Source organism: Hyperolius riggenbachi, chromosome 7 (genome assembly GCF_040937935.1).
Source record: "Hyperolius riggenbachi isolate aHypRig1 chromosome 7, aHypRig1.pri, whole genome shotgun sequence".
NCBI classification, from domain to species: Eukaryota; Metazoa; Chordata; class Amphibia; order Anura; family Hyperoliidae; genus Hyperolius; species Hyperolius riggenbachi.
The window spans coordinates 17,715,455-17,736,142 of record NC_090652.1 but is presented as its reverse complement, the minus strand read 5'-3'; the positions used below and the strand labels follow the sequence as shown (position 1 = coordinate 17,736,142).

Genomic DNA, 20,688 nt, shown 5'->3' with positions numbered 1-20,688 from the left:
CGTTCCATCGGAGACTTCTCCCTCTAGCGGCTGACGTCACTTCCGGAAGTGACGTCAGCCGCTAGAGGGAGAAGTCTCCGATGGAACGCACGGAAGCAGGTATGTATCTGCCCGCCGCTCGCTGCCCACCACAGCCCCACAGACACTTACGAGCTGGAGGGGAGCGCAGAGGGGAGAGCCCCGAGGTGAGGGAGAGGGGGGAACTACCCCTCTCCCCGCCGACTGTGGGCAAGGCTTTCCCCTCATGCTGCCACCCCTCCAGCACCCACAAAACGGCCCCGAGCGGGCCCCAGGGGGGGGGCCGGGCCCCCCCGCGGGCGCAGGGGCTGCAGGGCCTATTCCTACGCCCCTGCCTCTGATGTATTTATACATGTTAATTAGATCCCCTCTAAGGCGTCTTTTCTCTAGACTAAATAAACCCAGTTTATCTAACCTTTCTTGGTAAGCGAGACCTTCCATCCCACGTATCAATTTTGTAGCTCGTCTCTGCACCTGCTCTAAAACTGCAATATCTTTCCTGTAATGTGGTGCCCAGAACTGAATTCCATATTCCAGATGTGGCCTTACTAGAGAGTTAAACAGGGGCAATATTATGCTAGCATCTCGAGTTTTTATTTCTCTTTTAATGCATCCCAAAATTTTGTTAACAATATTTAACGCAGAATAACTAACTGCAATGAAAAATCAATGCCCCGTTCACAGTGCACACGTTGCGTCGGTGACTAACGCTGCACGTTAAGTGAAAGTACTGCATGCAGTGCGTTATACACGTTATTAGCTGCGCTAGACTGTTTGCACATGCTCAGTAACGACTTGGAAGCATACTTATCATTGCCTGGATGTTCAACTGTATGCAACGATAATGGGGCATTAAATTGTGTTGCGACTTGTTTTGGGCGTTATGTTGTAATTTGCGTTGCGACTTTAATGTTGCATCAAAACGCAACGTCCTACTGTGAAAGAGGCCTAAAGCTTACATACTATATGTTAACTGCGCCTATATGGGCAGCACGGTGGTGCAGGGGTTAGCGTTCTCACCTTGCAGTGCTGGGTCCTCGGTTCGAATCCCAGCGAGGTCACTATCTGCAAGGACTTTGTATGTTCTCCCCTGCATAGGTTTCCTCCGGGCACTCTGGTTTCCTCCCACATCCCAAAAAACATGCAGATACGTTAATTGGCTTTACCCTAAAAAATGGCCCTGCATATGACTATGGTATGGCCTAGATTGTGAGCCCCTCTGAGGGACAGTTAGTGACAAGACAATATACTCTGTACAGCGCTCCGTAATATGTTGGCGCTGTATAAATACTGAAATAAATAAATAAACCTTCTGGCCACCGAGCACGAGTTATCTTGTGTAAGAGAACCCAGCGCAGTGATGCCACAGATGGGTATACTCGTCCTATCTCCCCCAGTACAGGAAGAATCCCAGCCCCCAAATGCAGAGTGGTGGCGGGAGCGCTTTGATATTTACCTGATCTGTTTGCTGGGTCTACTCTACCTCCTGGTAGCCACACTGTATGCTGACATCCTCCTCCGAGTCCTGTTCACATATCATGTGATTGTCATGTGATCAGCATACAGCACTGCTCTCGGGAGAAAGAAGAAACCTGATGCAGCAAACAGTTCAGGTAAATACCTAACATCACCCTGTATTTGGGGGCTGGCCTGCTGGGGAAGGCAGGACAAGTAAAGCCAGCTGCAGCGCTGCCGCATACAGTTTAAAAGAATATGTTGGCGGCTGAAAGGTTAAACGGCTTCTGCAGTTGCAGAAAGGGATGGCAAGACTTTAGGTAATTAGACAATTATCTTCTGACAGCTTAATTGGAGTCAACACGTGGATGCCTGTTAAGGCCTACCATCAGTTTCAAAAAAATCAGCCAAGACCTCAAGAAGAAAAAATGTTTGTGTCTTCCAAATGGTGGATGACCCCGAGCATATCTCCAGAATTGTGACTGAGGCCTAGCAGATCTCCCTCCTTCACTACCTATGTGTTAATCTACTCCGTAGTCTTCACCCCATGTGGCACATTCCCACTCAGCCAAGGGTCCACTGTATACATTGTCCCAGCACTCAGTTACCCTGGGCATTCAATGTACATAGATATAGGGACTGAGGATGGGAAGGCCAAAGTACCACCAGATTCCCTTAATGGCAGAGCACAGGCAGAGGATTATTGAAAGGGAACCTTAACTGAGAGGGATATGGATGTTTCCTTTTAAACAACACCAGTTGCCTGGCAACCCTGCTGATCTATTTGCTGCAGTAAATAGACCAGTCTGACTTCAGTCAGCGCACCTGATCTGCATGCTTGTTGAGGGGCTGTAGCTAAAAGTATTAAAGACACAGGATCAGGAGGAGAGTCAGGCAACTGGTATTATTTTAAAAGGAAAAATCCATATCCTTCTCAGTTTAGGATCCCTTTAAGCAGGAAACAGACCAATACAGTCCAGGGTCATATATGGGAGATCAGAAGATCATGGTGTCCAAGGGCAGGTTAGGGTACATGAGCAGGCATTGGTTCAGGTGGCAATCAAACTGAGGTCAAAAGTCAAGCTAAGGTCATACATTAAGGCAATGTAAAACAATTACAACCTGCAGAGAAACATTCCAATACGCTAAATGTTATCATGGGCACTGGACAGGGGCAGAGATTTATTTGGGCAAAGGACCAATAGCCCATTGGCTGCCAGTGTAACTGAGTGGCTGAGTAGCCACTCACTAATTAGTATATTTATATTCTCCTCAAATGGTGTCGGCATCTAGCATAGCATACAGTATAAACACCAGCAATGGGGAAGCTGTTACAGTACTACACAGGGCCTACACCACTCCATCTTCACTGCATAAAATAGCAGGTTTCCAACATTGTTATAGCAGCTGTACTGCAGGGGGCGCTGTGTTACACACCTGGACACGTGTTCCAGAGATAGTCAATGAGATGCAAATCATTTCATGTAAATTGCTAATTGAAATTGGACCAATGGAAGCAAGTGGTCAGTCAGAAACTCCGCTTGAACTTCCAGGGTTGCACAACACTCATCAGTAAACAAGATCATTTGCAAATTAGTCTTCTTGTAGTTGTGGGCCCACTGCAGCTGTTTCTACTTGTGAGCTTCAGTTAGGGCCCTTTTCCACCAGCGCTGGCTGAATCGCAAAAACGCAAACCGCTAGCGATTTTACAATCGCTACGGTTTGCTTTTTAACATAGGAATCGCGGTAGGTCATTTCCACTACCGCGATTCGCTTTTGACGGGAACGCGAACGCGCGGCGGAGCGATATTTGCCGCGATTTTGCTATGCAGTGCATAGCATAGCAAAATCGCGGCCGCGAACGTCGGGGAATCGCCGGTTTTGCGATTCAGCAATCGCTAGCGTTCAGCGTGAACGCTAGCGACTGCAGGTGGAAAAGGGCCCTTAGTGCTGGCGGAATAGAAGGTTTATGCACTGAAAACTTCTGGAGAGTCCTGCGCTTGGATGTTTGCGGGACTTCAGAGGGACCAACAGCTTAAAATATGTGTTTGCTGCTTTGGCAGCTGTTCTCGTAATCTCATGTACAGTGATGTGAAAAACTATTTGGCCCCTTCCTGATTTCTTATTCTTTTGCATGTTTGTCACACTTAAATGTTTCTGCTCATCAAAAGCCATTAACTATTAGTCAAAGATAACATAATTGAACACAAAATGCAGTTTTAAATGATGGTTTTTATTATTTAGTGAGAAAAAAAACTCAAAACCTACATGGCCCTGTGTGAAAAAGAAATTGCCCCCTGAACCTAATAACTAGTTGGGCCACCCTTAGCAGCAATAACTGCAATCAAGCGTTTGCGATAACTTGCAACGAGTCTTTTACAGCGCTCTGGAGGAATTTTGGCCCACTCATCTTTGCAGAATTGTTGTAATTCAGCTTTATTTGAGGGTTTTCTAGCATGAATCGCCTTTTTAAGGTCATGCCACAACATCTCAATAGGATTCAGGTCAGGACTTTGACTAGGCCACTCCAAAGTCTTCATTTTGTTTTTCTTTAGCCATTCAGAGGTGGATTTGCTGGTATGTTTTGGGTCATTGTCCTGCTGCAGCACCAGTAGACAATAGAATTCATGATTCCATCTATCACAGCAAGCCTTCCAGATCCTGAAGCAGCAAAACAACCCCAGACCATCACACTACCACCACCATATTTTACTGTTGGTATGATGTTCTTTTGCTGAAATGCTGTATTACTTCTACGCCAGATGTAACGGGACACACACCTTCCAAAAAGTTCAACTTTTGTCTCGTCGGTCCACAAGATATTTTCCCAAAAGTCTTGGCAGTCATTGAGATGTTTTTTAGCAAAATTGAGACGAGCCTTAATGTTCTTTTTGCTTAAAAGTGGTTTGCGCCTTGGATATCTGCCATGCAAGCCATTTTTGCCCAGTCTCTTTCTTATGGTGGAGTCGTGAACACTGACCTTAATTGAGGCAAGTGAGGCCTGCAGTTCTTTAGATGTTGTCCTGGGGTCTTTTGTGGCCTCTCGGATGAGTTTTCTCTGCGCTCTTGGGGTAATTTTGGTCGGCCGGCCACTCTTGGGAAGGTTCATCACTGTTCCATGTTTTTGCCATTTGTGGATAATGGCTCTCACTGTGGTTCGCTGGGAGTCCCAAAGCTTTAGAAATGGCTTTATAACCTTTACCAGACTGATAGATCTCAATTACTTTTGTTTTCATTTGTTCCTGAATGTCTTTGGATCTTGGCATGATGTCTAGCTTTTGAGGTGCTTTTGGTCTACTTCTCTGGGTCAGAGAGTTCCTATTTAAGTGATTTCTTGATTGAAGCAGGTGTGGCAGTAATCAGGCCTGGGGGTGACTACAGAAATTGAACTCAGGTGTGATAAACCACAGTTATTTTTTTAACAAGGGGGGGCAATCACTTTTTCACACAGGGCCATGTAGATTTGGAGTTTTTTTCTCACTAAATAATAAAAACCATCATTTAAAACTGCATTTTGTATTCAATTATGTTATCTTTGACTAATAGTTAACGGTTTTTGATGAGCAGAAACATTTAAGTGCGACAAACATGCAAAAGAATAAGAAATCAGGAAGGGGGCAAATAGTTTTTCACATCACTGTAAATACAATTTGCATAATAATTTGGAACTCAGTGTATGTAAACTGTGTGCAAGTGATAATTACAGAGTGGTGTCACGTGTGTCTTTCAGGTGCTCAGCTGCGAATCACAAGCCCTCCTTCTCCAGTTGAGGCTGATATCGGAGCCACTGCCGTTCTCCAGTGTACGTTTACCCTGAGCGTGATCCCAGTGGACCCCGCACAAGTGCATGTGGTGTGGAAGAGGGAAGGGAAGAAGGTGCTGACGTACGCAGATAAGATTACTGCCTTCAGACCCGGGGCTCTGATCACAGAGGAGCAGCTCGCACTCGGCGATGCCTCACTATCTCTCCATAACGTCACCCAGGAGGACACCGGCTACTATTCCTGCAGCATACGGCTGGCGTCAGAACAGGCCACACAGGTCACCAACCTAATGGTTAAAGGTGAGAGCTGACTGTCAGTCTATGGATATCGTGTTGTGTGCCATGTTGCAATACTGCTTGTCCAGACAAGTACTACACCACTGAGGTAGCCAGCCGAGGTCAGCATCCACAATCACTAGGTAGACTTCTTCCCTCCAAAATACCCCCCCCCCCTCCAACATAGGGCAGCAGCAAGAAGTTGAGTTGTATATAAATGTTAGGGCGGGGTGGTGGGGTCTTCAGGATTAGGCACTGGGGGGAGGAGTTTATGGCTAGGCGCCCACCTAGAGTTAGGCGTGGGAGGGAGTTACAGTGGATCTGAAATTAACTTTTACTCATTGCATAATTGTGTTCCTTTCCTATTGTTTATAGGGCATTCCTTAAGCCAAATACTTTTTTTGTTTTTGTTTTAATACTCTAATTCCCTATAAACTAAACAAGTCACGCTCACAGGTTTTCAGAGAGCCTCGGCATTTTCAGACAGTAGCAAGGGCTCATGGGAGCTCAGTCTGGGCAGGAGGAGGGGGAGGTATTACTAGCCAGAGATTTCAGAGGCAGAGGGGAGGAGGGAGGAGGAGGGGGATTAGGTTTTTTTGCTCAAGATACAGATAAGCATGCCGGTGTAATGTTTACAAACAACATGGCTGCTATCATTGTATCACAGGAAGAAATAATCATATTCAATTGAAGCTGTTTGCAGCTAGATTTGCTGTGTAAACTGTCTAAACTTTAGATAAGATATATAAACAAGTTACTTCTTATAGTTAGTTTTTCATCTCGGATCCACTTTAAGGTTAGGTGACCAACATGGAAGTTTCAGTGTTAGGCACCACCTAAGTGGTCCTTAGTCTAGGCACCACCAGGGGGAATCAGTTAGCGTTAGGCCTCATAGAGAGAGGGTTCTTTGTTAGAATAGGGTTAGGTTTGGGGAATAGTTAAATATCTGTAAATATTTTCTACGGTAAATGCGCATTAGAGCTTACCCGATTTGAGAACTACTGACATAAGCTCTCCTTGCACAAACCTGTGTATGCAGGGCTGGTAATCAGCAGCATGTGAGGAGAGGACAAACAGACTGTCCAAGGGCAAAAAGACCACAGGGGGGCTGAGAGTTGTAAGGGGGACCCAAGTACTACTTCTTTCCCTGTGAATGGGTCCAACCTTCTGATCAGGTGTTTTTGTAGCTACAATTGCTATTGGTGTTAAGATTATGATGGCCACACTTGTTTTAGGACCCTTGCTAGATGGGCCCCCAGGCTGTGAGGGTCACTAGGGGTAAGCAAGAGAAGGGGAATGATTATTGGAGGGCCCTAACAAAGATTCACTGGGGGCTCCAACGATTAGTGGTTATGCCCCTAAAACTCAATAAGAAAAATATCCTTTGAATCCTATAGAAGTGCCTTGGAGTAAGATAGCCTTTTTACATGGTACAGTATGTAAACATCAACCCAATCTTTTCTGTGTCTCATCAGATTATCGGCACATCCATGTTGAAGGAACGGTAGTAGTCATGAACCGCAGCAACGAGTTACGCTGCTCAGCCAGTAATTTGTCATCTTCGGACGTGATGTTTGAGTGGATAAAAAACGGAGCTGTCCTCAGCACCTCAATCCCGCAGGCGATAGAAGCGTCCAATAATGAGAGTTATAAAGTTCAGAGCTCCTTCTGCTTCACACCTGTCCCTGGAGACAACAAGGCCCACTACGCCTGTCAAATCCAGCAAAAAACATACGCTTATCCGCTGAAGAAGACTTTCCAGATCACTGATGGAGGTATGACTTTGTATTCCCTTCATCGTGCATGAAACACAATACCATAATCAATGTTTTCCCCAGAAAGTTTTTCCAGCCGGGTGGCAGGAAAAAGTAGCCGGGTGGGGCAAGATGATACAATGCAGGGCCTGTGCTTCTGTGTGCAACTCTGCCTACAGCATAGGAGGAGGCGAGCTGATAACAGCCGGGTGGAGCACCCAGCTAAAAGAGCCTGGGGAGAACACTGCCATAATGTTAAAGTCCAGGGGCTTTCCTCTACTGAGGTAAGTATAAGACAGGCTTCCACAGTCCACCATAGGTTCCCACCCCTGAAGCCTTTCAACACATCATAGTCACCCCCTCAATCTCCTGGGCATTGGAGGAGGGGAGGAACACCTTGCTAAAAACTATGGACAAGCCATGTGAGTTGATATTGATACAGCCCATTAAGCAACAGACCCCCTAGTGACATAGCCCCCATACTGAGAGGCTACTTACTGACATAGCCACCTTAGTAACTAAGCCTCCTTAGTGATGACACTTGACAGTCAGCCTATTGGGCCAATAAAAGTGCGGGGATCACGTTTTAGAAAGCCACTGGACCTGACAGGGCTCAGAGCTTGATTAAAGGAGCGGCCGTCATTTCAAAGGAGTGCGCGCAGGTTAGCAGCGCACGCTACGCAGCACTACCACACGTAGCATGCACACAGAGATTTTAACTTTCGCTACGCAATTTAATCTGCGCTTAATGAATCAACCTGTAAGTCTCTTAAAGTGACATTATTCCCTTAGTAACTCTTTAGTAACAGACCCTCTGTTAAAGACCCCCTAAGAGTCCCTTGCAAAAGAGAAAAATTAGGAAAATTGAAAGTTACAAAGTTGCAGAGTAATTTGGATTGAAAAAAGACATACAGTACGTCAAATTCAAGCAGAAAATACTTGCCTGCACCCTCACATATGTCAGTTGAAGGCGAAAAACCCTTACAAGGCATGGTCTAATTAGCCCTAAAGGGGGAAAAATCCTTCCTGACTTCAGATGGCAATCAGATAAAATCCCTGGACCAACACTGCCGGTAATTCCCTAGTAACTATAGCTGTGGATGTCCCTCAATGCAAGGAAAGCATCCAGCCCCCCCCCCCCCCCCCTTAAAGGAGTTATCAGGCATTGTAAAGCAAAATAAGTGCTACTTACCCGGGGCTTCGTCCAGCCCCAAGCTCCCAGCATATCCCTCGCCGCAGCTCTGCATGCAGCCGTTCGCCGCAGCTCCATCCCGGTCCCCAGCGATGACGTCAGGCTGACCTACTGCGCCTGCGCAGTACGCTCCGGTCCACGTGGCGGTGATTGACAGCCCCGCTCGCGTAGACGCAGTACAGGCCGACCTCCAGGTCAGCCTGACATCAACGCCGCGGACCGGGAGGCAGAGGCAACGAATGGCTGTGGGCAGAGCTGCGGCGAGGGATATGCTGGGAGCTTGGGGCTGGACGAAGCCCCGGGTAAGTAGCACTTATTTTGCTTTACAATGCCTGATAACTCCTTTAAATGTAGATATAGAATTTGTCATAACTACTTCCTGTGGTAATACGTATTTCCTCCATGTACAGATCATGTCCCCTAGTCCTTTGCACAAGCCTAAGGACAAAAAGCTCATCTACCAAGTTTTTATATTGCCCTCTGATGTATTTATACATGTTAATTTGCTCTCCTCTAAGACGTCTTTTCTCCAAACTAAATAAGCCCAGTTTATCTAACTTTTTCTGGTAAGTGAGACCTTCCATTCCTTTAATCAGTGTTGTTGCTCGTCCCTGCACCTGCTCTAAAACTGTAATATCCTTCCTGTAATGTGGAGCCCAGAACTGAATTCCATATTCCATATGTGGCCTTACTAGGGAGTGAAACGGGAATTATTATGCTAGCATCCCGAGTTTTTATTTCCCTTTTAATGCATCCCAAAAATTGTATTTGCTGTAGCTGCAGCTGCTTGGCATTGAATAAGATTATTTAACTGTTGTTAGGAAAGTGTGCACACAGCTTTAGTAATACCTCCAAGTCTCTTTAACAAACGCACTATTAATGCCTTCTTTTCTTTTTTCTTCTAGTTCGGCCATTTGTCTCTTTCTACCTTGCAAGCAAAACCAAAAAGAATTCATCCTTAATCTGTTTGGTGACGGGTTTTTACCCTGATGACTTCAGCCTGGCAATAAAAAGAGGTGGACAAGTCCTGGGATACAAACTGCATAAATGGCTGAACAAAAATGGAACCTACTCCGCAGAAGCCAATTGTCCCACCAATATATTATTCAACGACAGTGAGGTTGAGTACACGTGTACCGTTCACCACCCTACAATTCCCCACGGGGAAACAGAGAGGCTGACATTCTTGGGTAAGCAGACTATTCAACAGTATATATATTATACAGTTAAAACACAGGATTCCTGATCAGAGTATAGGCAAAACTAAGTTTGCAAAATAGATGTTGAATGTGGGCTAAAACATGGTAGGTGTACCAGCTGTAGACCACGCTGCCCTGCAGTAGCAAATAGTGATGGTCACGTCTAGAACTCATGGACAAGCATGTGATCAGATCGGTCAGGTGATAGATATGTATCGCTGGGAATACACAATGGGATTTTTCAGCAGATTTACTGTCCGATCGATTTTCCGATCGTTTTTCCAATTGTTTTTCCGATCGATTTCCATTCACTTCTGAGAAATAAATCAGAAAAACTATTGAAAATCAGATCGGAAATGTCGGAAATTATCTATCGAACCATCTATCTGCCAGAAAATCTCATGGTGTATTCCCAGCATAAGTCTCTAATTTGCTGGTCATGATCAGGTGCTAAAGCAAGATGTGATCACAGCAAATCAAAGCTTTGCAAATCAGCTGATCAAACAAATCACATGCTCCTCTGTGAGTTCTCCTAGACACAGACATGTTTTTATTGACCTTTATTGAAATACAAATCACATATTTAAAAAAACAAAACGGAAAAAAAAAAACGCAGACCATCTGTCTGAATCTAAAATACACAAAACAAAAATACACAAATTGCATACAAATGTACAGTATTAACCACTTCCGGATTCTCGGTACGTATATACACGCCCCTGAATCCAGAAGTGTATACCATGGAAACGGCCGCTCGTATGAGCGGCCGTTCCATGTCAGCTCACGGAGGGTGTCTCCGTGAAAACCCTGCGAGCCGATCGGCGGCTCGCAGGGTAAATGTAAACACACGGGGAAGATCTTCCCCGGTGTTTACATGTATACGGCGCTGCTGCGCAGCAGCGCCGTAGAGGAGATCGGCGATCCCCGGCCTCTGATTGGCCGGGGACCGCCGGCACCTGATAGGCTAAAGCCTATCCCATCAGGCGCAGGACGGATTTCCGTCCTGCGCCGCTCACAGGGGGAGGGAGAGGGAGGGAAGGGGAAGGAGGCCAGAAAGCGCTGCGGAGGGGGGCTTTGAAGAGCCCCCCCCCCGCAAGCGCAAGCAGCCGGCGGCGATCAGACCCCCCCAGCAGGACATCCCCTTAGTGGGGAAAAAAGGGGGGAAGTCTGATCGCCCTGGCTGCTAGCTGATCTGTGCTGTGGGCTGGAGAGCCCACGCTGCACAGATCAGCATAAAATGTCATGGTGTGGAAGTGGTTAAAAAGTAATATCATTGAAAAACATGACTTGCAAAAATTGGTGGTAGTCTAGTTTAGGAGACCAAGCAGAAAACCTCATATGGAACAGTTCTCCAATCACAGCACCCTCTACGGAATAAAGGGTTGTGATTGGCTGAATAGTGTGAGTATTGTATACTACAACTTATCCTAAACCTAGCAGCATGGAATAAAGCGTTGTGATTGGCTGAATAGTGTGAGTATTGTATACTACAACTTATCCTAAACCTAGCAGCACGGAATAAAGCGTTGTGATTGGCTGAATAGTGTGAGTATTCTATACTACAACTTATCCTAAACCTAGCAGCACGGAATAAAGCGTTGTGATTGGCTGAATAGTGTGAGTATTGTATACTACAACTTATCCTAAACCTAGCAGCATGGAATAAAGCGTTGTGATTGGCTGAATAGTGTGAGTATTGTATACTACAACTTATCCTAAACCTAGCAGCATGGAATAAAGCGTTGTGATTGGCTGAATAGTGTGAGTATTGTATACTACAACTTATCCTAAACCTAGCAGCATGGAATAAAGCGTTGTGATTGGCTGAATAGTGTGAGTATTGTATACTACAACTTATCCTAAACCTAGCAGCATGGAATAAAGCGTTGTGATTGGCTGAATAGTGTGAGTATTGTATACTACAACTTATCCTAAACCTAGCAGCATGGAATAAAGCGTTGTGATTGGCTGAATAGTGTGAGTATTGTATACTACAACTTATCCTAAACCTAGCAGCATGGAATAAAGCGTTGTGATTGGCTGAATAGTGTGAGTATTGTATGCTACAACTTATCCTAAACCTAGCAGCACGGTATAAAGCGTTGTGATTGGCTGAATAGTGTGAGTATTCTATACTACAACTTATCCTAAACCTAGCAGCACGGAATAAAGCGTTGTGATTGGCTGAATAGTGTGAGTATTCTATACTACAACTTATCCTAAACCTAGCAGCACGGAATAAAGCGTTGTGATTGGCTGAATAGTGTGAGTATTGTATACTACAACTTATCCTAAACCTAGCAGCATGGAATAAAGCGTTGTGATTGGCTGAATAGTGTGAGTATTGTATACTACAACTTATCCTAAACCTAGCAGCATGGAATAAAGCGTTGTGATTGGCTGAATAGTGTGAGTATTGTATACCACAACTTATCCTAAACCTAGCAGCATGGAATAAAGCGTTGTGATTGGCTGAATAGTGTGAGTATTGTATACTACAACTTATCATCAACCTAGCAGCATGGAATAAAGCATTGTGATTGGCTGAATAGTGTGGGTATTGTATACTACAACTTATCCTAAACCTAGCAGCATGGAATAAAGCGTTGTGATTGGCTGAATAGTGTGAGTATTGTATACTACAACTTATCCTAAACCTAGCAGCATGGAATAAAGCGTTGTGATTGGCTGAATAGTGTGAGTATTGTATACTACAACTTATCCTAAACCTAGCAGCATGGAATAAAGCGTTGTGATTGGCTGAATAGTGTGAGTATTGTATACTACAACTTATCATCAACCTAGCAGCATGGAATAAAGCATTGTGATTGGCTGAATAGTGTGGGTATTGTATACTACAACTTATCCTAAACCTAGCAGGTTTCAAGGTGGATCCCCTAACCTAGACTAGCGCCCAAAATGTAATAAGTGTGAACCATGCCATTCATTGGAACTGCTGTGGAAAATGTGCATGTTTTCACAAGCAAAAGCACATGGCATCCCCTAATAGTGAATTTCAGTGGATACAGGGCCTAAGGATACTCCTGTGTGATTAGTCATGAAATGTCCATCTCCTGACCTTTAGTTTTCTATGCTTGCAGTTGACCCTTACGTACCGAAAGGATTATGGATTACTCCTCTCGTCATCTTTCTGCTGATATTCATGCTGGCAATTTTCACCAAACAAGGTAAGTCCGTCCATGGCTGGTTTGTCCGCAGCAGTGTGAATGTGTCTTTATCACTTTCACTGCCTAACTCTCTCCCAAACTGCTCCTCTGGCCATGCAAGATTCTGGCCATCCCTTTCCTAGTGTATTGTACATGATCGTGTGCTCCTTTCCTGGTATTACTGGACCTACCTAACCAGCCCGAATCACATGATCATGTATACTGTAACCTCCCCCTTCCCTAGCGTACTCTACATGATTGTGTGCTCCTCTCCTATGACAGCCTGTACTTGTATTACTGGGCCTACCTAACCAGTCCAAATCACATGATCATGTATCTTGTAATCTCTCCTTTCCCTAGTGTATTCTACATGATTGTGTGCTCCTTTCCTATGACCGCCTCGTACTTGTATTACTGGGCCTACCTAACCAGCCCAAATCACATGATCATGTATCTTGTACCCTCTCCCTTCCCTAGTGTATTCTACATGATGGTGTGCTCCTTTCCTATGACAGCCTGTACTTGTATTACTGGGCCTACCTAACCAGCCCAAATCACATGATCATGTATCTTATACCCTCTCCCTTCCCTAGTGTATTCTACATAATGGTGTGCTCCTTTCCTATGACAGCCTCGTACTTGTATTACTGGGCCTACCTAACCAGCCCAAATCACATGATCATGTATCTTATACCCTCTCCCTTCCCTAGTGTATTCTACATGATTGTGTGCTCCTTTCCTATGACACCATGTACTTGTATTACTGGGCCTATCTAACCAGCCCAAATCACATGATCATGTATCTTATACCCTCTCTCTTCCCTAGTGTATTCTACATGATGGTGTGCTCCTTTCCTATGACACCATGTACTTGTATTACTGGACCTACCTAACCAGCCCGAATCACATGATCATGTATCCTGTAACCTCCCCCTTCCCTAGCGTACTCTACATGATTGTGTGCTCCTCTCCTATGACTGCCTGTACTTGTATTACTGGGCCTACCTAACCAGCCCATATCACATGATCATGTATCTTGTACCCTGTTTGCCTTGTGTAGCTTTGTCCTACGTTGTATAACCTTGTTACGTTACATCTGTCATCCTTTGTACCATTGCATGTATTTATTGTCCAGGGCTGCGTAATATCCCTAGTCTGTAGGCTAGCGACAAGTCTGTATAGAACTTGGCCTGAACTGTTGCCCAATCATGTCCTGATCCCTGCAGGATGACATTCTTTGTACATGCCTACCCAGATAAAAATGTATTATTGTATCAGTATTTATAGAATTAACTTGATTTCGGCAATGGCTGCCAGGCCATCTTGTCCTTGGGCAGCCGGATAGCATACTTTGCTCCCTTTGATGAAGGGTTTGAGCCTTTGACCAGGGTTCAAATCCTGCCTCAAGCCAATATGTAAAACAGTAAGGAGTCATTGGGCAAGGCTCCCTAGTGATTCTGCATGCCCTAAGTGGCAGCAGCTCTTCGGCGCTTTGAGTCTGCTAGGAGAAACGCATGATATAAATGTTATGTGTCTTGGCAGTCCAAGGGTTAATACGCTATCTACAGCTAAGCAGGGAAGAGCTGTCTGAGGGGAATCATCTGAGTAGGTCAATGCTAAGGCAGTGACTCATGCTTGTGTTTTATATATCCCAAACTGGCGCAGTTCCTTGCCTCAGGAAATTAGTCCCATGTTGTGAATAAATGCCAGCAGTTTATGCGCATAGACATGTTTTAAAGGGAACCTGAGGTAGAGGCTGCTATATTTCCTTTAAAACAATGCAAATTGCCTGGCTGTCCTGCTGATCCTTTGCCTCTAATTCATTTACCCACAGACCCATGTGCTGATCGTAATCAGCTAATTCTGATTATGCAAAATTTCCCATACATTTTAGCAATTACGCCTATACGTAATTACAAATTGTTTATTCAACTGATTTTGTATAATCATTCATAATGACGCATTAATTTGCGCATCATTTTCGCGTAATTTCATGTTGAATTTGGAAATGGCAAAGTCCCCATACATGCTATTGCTACCAAAAGAACAGTGGGTATAAGTCAAAAAAAAGAATTTCTCAAAAAGACCTTGTAGTTTTTGAAAAAATCGATTTTAAAAATACAAAGAAAAATGTTTTTTAAACTCAAATGACAGTTTAAAAACCATTTTTCTGTGCATTTTTAAAGTTGATTTTCTCAAAAACGACAAGGTCTTTCTGAACAATTATTTTCTTTAACTTGTACCCACTTTCCTCCTTAACATATGTAGGAATTTTGGTAGCAATAACATGTGTGAGGACTTTGCTATTCACTCACCAAGACGGCACTAAATTATGCATAAATTACGCATACATTTACGTGTAATTACGAATGCAAACAATTACATATGAAATGAATTATGCTTTCCTTCAAAATTTCACATTACGATTATGATGCGTAATTGAGAATTACGATGTGTAATTACATGTAGAAGTAATTTCTGCTCATCACTAATAGGCCCTAAACAAGAGGTTTCTGACATAATTCTGCCAAGATTAGCATTCTTTTTTCAGGTGCGTGATTTAGACACTACTGTTGTCAGTAACATCGACAGGCCACTGGTATTGTATGCAGGGATAAAAAATATAGCAGCCTCCATATTCCTCTCACTTCAGATGTCATTTAAAGTGTAAAATAATGCTATAAGCTACTCTGTGGTGTGTCAGCCACGTAAACCGGGGAGTATCTGAAGTATCCTTCTGAAAAATATTTTTTCAAATTATACATCCGAGTAATTTTCACCTCCCATTCATTTGCCAATAACGTTATCACTACTTATAACAATGAATTGATCTATATCTTGTTTTTTTCTGCCACCAATTAGGCTTTCTTTGGGTGGTACATTTTGCTAAGAATTAATTTTTTCTAAATGCATTTTAACGGGAATATTACAAAAAAAAAAAAAAAAGCTACATGCTACCATAATTAAAACCACATATTTTATTTGCCCATTTGTCCCCATTATTACACCATTTAAATTATGTCCCTATCACAATGTATGGCACTAATATTTTGTTTGGAAATAAAGGTGCATTTTTTCAGTTTTGCATCCATTACTATTTACAAGCTTATAATTTAAAAAAAATAATAGTAATATACCCTCTTGACATGCACGTTAAAAAAAGTTCAGACTCTTTCGTAACTATTTATGGTTTGTTTTATTATTATTAAAAATTTTATTTTGGTATTTTTGGGAGAGTGTGGGAGGTAAACAGTTAATTTTAAATGTAAGCGTGAGTCTGCTCATTAAAAATTATATGTAGATGTAGTTTTACTATTTGGCTACAAGATGGCCTCAGTCTTTTTTTTTTTTAGGCATCCTGTAAGCGTACCATGTACACTTACAGGAAGTAAAGAGAGGATGTGTAACTTAGAACGATCGTGGCTTCTCATAGAAGCCAGTGATCATTCTAACGGGGACTTAGATCAAGTTCACATTCATTGATCTCTGGGCTAACTGGCGGGAGCGTGCGGGCAGCAGCCTTCTGGACGTAGCAGCTACATCTAAAAGGCTTAAATGGTTAATATAAACCTGTGATTTGGATACAATTCCAGCCTGCAACTATGCATCAATCTGAGCTATATCTACACGCCTAGGCCCCTTTTACACTTAATCAGTTGGTGTGCGTTAGTATGCGTCAGTACGCATTAGTGAGTGTTGGTACGTGTTGTTTCCATAACAGTGCATTGGGAAGATGATTTCAGTTAAAACACGTTAAAGAGAATCTGTATTGTTAAAGCGGAATATAACCCTGCATTTTAACTTTGCTCTAAAACATTATTTACAGCATATTATATGCAAAAAGCATTTTTTTTTTACTAGACCAGCATTGGAAGGGTTAAACACAGAGGTTTCAAGATCCGTGGAGAGATATGCAGAAGTTCAGATAGTTACATTTATTTAGTTAGATGTATCTATTAATAAACAGTTACACACTCTTTGGCTGTCCTCCAACTCCTTCTCAGTGAGAGAGATGAGTCACATGCCACACTTAGATACATTTATGTAAACAAAATGTATCTATTTCAGGTTCGGATGCGTCTGCAGAAATCTCCAGGAACTTTAAAGCCCTGTGTAACCCTTCCAATGCTGGTCTAGTAAAAAAAAAATGCTGGTTGCATATAATATACTGTAAATAATGTTTTAGAGCAAAGTTGAAATGCAGGGTTATATCCCGCTTTAAAATCGCACAAAAGTAAACATACCAGTGTGTTAGGGGACATCTCCTATTACCCTCTGTCACAATTTCGCCGCTCCCCGCCGCATTAAAAGTAGTCAAAAACAGTTTTAAAAAGTTTGTTTGTAAACAAACAAAATGGCCACCAAAACAGGAAATAGGTTGATGTACAGTATGTCCACACATAGAAAATACATCCATACACAATCAGGATGTATACAGCCTTCCTTTTGAATCTCAAGAGATCATTGTGAGAATCTGCTCAGCTGCCTGTGCAGACAGGCAGCGTTTTGACCACTGTTCACATCTGCATTCTGCAGGTCTCTTTAAGAGAGACCTTCTGTCAGTTGTGCAGCTTGTGTTGCTGAGGGATTTGCATACATTAGTCATGCAAATCCCTTACCTGCCTTCTTTTGATGACTGGCACTATAAAAGCATTCTGATCCCAGAATGCTTTGCTGGACATTTCCCTTTCATGGTCTGTTCTTGATGGACACTCCTGGAGTGTCAGCCATTCCCGTTTGTTGAAGTTATCTTAGTGTAATTCGTGGGAATGCACTAGGCAGGTTCCCTAGTGCAGTTAGGATTGCATTATCTGTTTTGCCTGTTCCGTCTGACTTGTGTTTGGATCGCACAAGCCCTAGCGTTAGCAGCTGTGGATCCTTCTGATTGAGTCTGGAGTGTAGGTTGGAACAGCGGTTGTTTCTGCCTACCTCATCTGTTCTGTCTCCTGGGATCGCGCTAGCCACTTTTCGCTAGCGCTGTGGATCCTTCTGTTCTGTCTCCTGGGATCGCGCTAGCCACTTTTCGCTAGCGCTGTGGATCCTTCTGTTCTGTCTCCTGGGATCGCGCTAGCCACTTTTCGCTAGCGCTGTGGATCCTTCTGTTCTGTCTCCTGGGATCGCGCTAGCCACTTTTCGCTAGTGCTGTGGATCCTATCTCTCGCTTGTCCCTGTTTTCGTGTGTCTGTCTTGTCAGCTACGGACGCTTGCTGGAGGCTCGGTGAGGTAACCGTTAAGCAAGCGTTCGCGTCCTCTGTTTCATGTTTGTCTGTCGATGGTTAGTTAGGCGTGCTTGTCTCTATTGTGCTTATCACGTGGAGACCGCGCATAACCGCGTGCACTGTTGCGAATGAGTGCGGTGTTCACGGTTAGCTAGCGTTTGTTATTTTCCGTATCTCCTCATTGTATGATTTGCTGTGCCTTTGCTACCCTTGTGCGCTGTCCTGCTCTGTCTTGTGTCTCTATCGGCAATCGCCAATCTTGTGATTGCGTTCCCACTTTGTTTCCCCTGTTGTGTGTTCACTGTCGCTGGGTGGCGGCTAGTTTGGTGCACACACATACATCCTGTCCCTGTGCTCTTTCTCTTTAAGGGCTCTTCAGCCCCGTTTATCGGGTTCTGTACAATTCCCATCTGGCATCTGTGGCTGTGCAGCGGCGGTGTTCGCCTGCACTCCACAGCGCCATCTGCCGGTGGGAATTGCCCTCTGCGGATGCATAGCACCTAGCCTGGGTTTCCCAAAATCATACGCTGGTGGAGGGTTTTCGTTGTGTCAGTGCGCGTCTTGTGCGCTGACCACGAAAACGACCCCGCCACCGTTACAGAATGTCCAGCCCAACCAAAATTCCCAGGGCAGAGGGAACCTTCGATTTGTTTCAGATGTCATTCCCTGAGACAAAGGCATATGTGGATCCTATTATAGGTAGGATCGCACACTACATTAAAGCAGTTAAAAAGTCTGTCCTCGTTCCTGACCCCAACCCATATGAAGATTACCTAGATACTGGGTTGTTTGAACCGCCATTTGCCTCATGGGAGATTGGGGCCTTGTTGGAAGAGTTTGATTTCGATTGGAAAGCCTTTTGCGATTTTTATATCGCAAAGAGCGCGGATGACCTGAATGATTGTCTCGACGCTATGGACCTTTTGATCGATTCTGATGAATGTGATGAGTGTGATGTGGATCTGGTGATTTATGTGTGGCAGACTATTTTGGACGAATTGCACACACACCAACCAATTATTTCCAATAAAGAGACACCATTGTCACATGATTATTCCTGTCTTTCTGGGGTAAAGCAAGTGAGTTTGGACACTGTGCGACCTGAAATGAATGGGTGTGCCTCGACTGTGGACACCTGCGTGAATTCTGATGGAGTTTCTCCCGTTTGTTTAGAGGTTAAATCTGTGCGATCTGATGCCTGTTTCTCAGATGTTCATGTCGATTGTGATCGGCGTGAGTGTGTCAGTTTTGTCAATGATTTGTGGGATCCCTTGTCATATAAAAACAGATCTTCTTCTCTCAGTACTACTTTAAGATCCTCCATCTATGATCTTGCTATAGGGAAAACTATGCAGTTTCAAGAGTAAAATTAATATGATTCCTCATGTTGTTGTCACAACTTCCCCTAACATTGTTCAGTATGAATGCTCAGACCTAGTCAGGTGTGAATGGGAGCCCCCATTCTAGAAAAAACAGCTCGAAGTGTTGTCGTATGAATTGGAGAACAATTCAGAGTCGTTTTGTGAGTACTACATTGCCAGAAGTGAATCTGTCTTGAGAGCATGTATAAGTTATGCTTCCGCCTTAAGAGAAAAAAAGGGGTGTGAATGTGACTTTGTGAGTCCGCTGATTTGTATGTGGAAAATGATTCTGAATGAATTATGTGTACGTCATTAAGGTGACGTTTGTAAAGGTACATTGTCAGCTGGCGTTTCTGAGATCCAGCAATCCAGCCTGGAGACCTCAGAATCCCTGTCTTTGGAGTGTTCGGTTTCGCAACCTAAAGCGATTGTGGATTCGCAAATTTTGCGTTCTGTCTCCTCGGATTCGACATCGTTAGCCGAGTCTAAGAGTGAGACAGCACTTTTTTGTGAACCTGATACTGAAGCACCTTTGCTCTGTCCAGAGAAGATGTCTCTGAGCCTGCCCTGTATCATGAATAAAGACATTATGTCCACTCGCATTGACATTTGCGAGTCTGATTCTGAAGTAAGTACTGACTCTCCACCCAGTAATCTGGATGAGTCAATATTACCTTGTTTAAAATCTCCTGCAGTGTCCCTAGAGGCTCGTCTAGGTATTGCAACCATTGTTACCTGTTTCTCTGCTATTTTGGAATTGCAGTCTGGTTTGACTGCAATGGAGAAATTTCCCTGCAGTGAAACGAAACTCAGAAGGCCAGAGTTAGTTTCACTAGATATTTCTGTGTATCCCTGTCCTGATGATGAAATTCAGTCTCAGTTTGTGGTGGGGCCTTCTCTGGGACATCTGCCCTGTCCACAAGATAAAGTTCCAGTTTTGCCCTGTAACATGGATAGTTCAGAATCCTTCCTAGAAAACTTGAAAAATTATGTTCCTGAGGTCTAGTTTGATGTTCTGGAGGTCTCCGAGTTCCTCCCAAAGGGTGCAGAACTTGTAGGAGATGTCTCCTGCCCCTCAAGTCCTTCTGAGGTGTTACCCTCTTCCGTAGGCATTGCTGCCTTGCTGGCTACCTTTTCAGCTCTGATGGAGCTTCACTCATATGTAGTCAATGATGATATTATTGTCACAGAAATGTCTGAATTTGTATCCGAGTCTTCTTTTGAAAGTCCAGTGCCTGTGACCTCCACTCATGATGATTCTCTGCCCGGTACTGGTTTTGGTCT

At 43.9% G+C, this 20,688-nt stretch overlaps 1 protein-coding gene across 1 annotated transcript in view; it reads left to right on the top strand.

The window, feature by feature from the left end:
• LOC137525397 (uncharacterized) overlaps positions 1 to 20,688 on the top strand; it is a 62,913-nt gene that overhangs the window by 19,808 nt on the left and 22,417 nt on the right. Inside the window, exons 2-5 of the mRNA XM_068246474.1 lie at positions 5,204 to 5,536; positions 6,988 to 7,287; positions 9,364 to 9,648; positions 12,759 to 12,845. Of these exons, the coding sequence (XP_068102575.1) occupies positions 5,204 to 5,536; positions 6,988 to 7,287; positions 9,364 to 9,648; positions 12,759 to 12,845 (1,005 nt within the window). The remainder of the gene's footprint in view (positions 1 to 5,203; positions 5,537 to 6,987; positions 7,288 to 9,363; positions 9,649 to 12,758; positions 12,846 to 20,688) is intronic.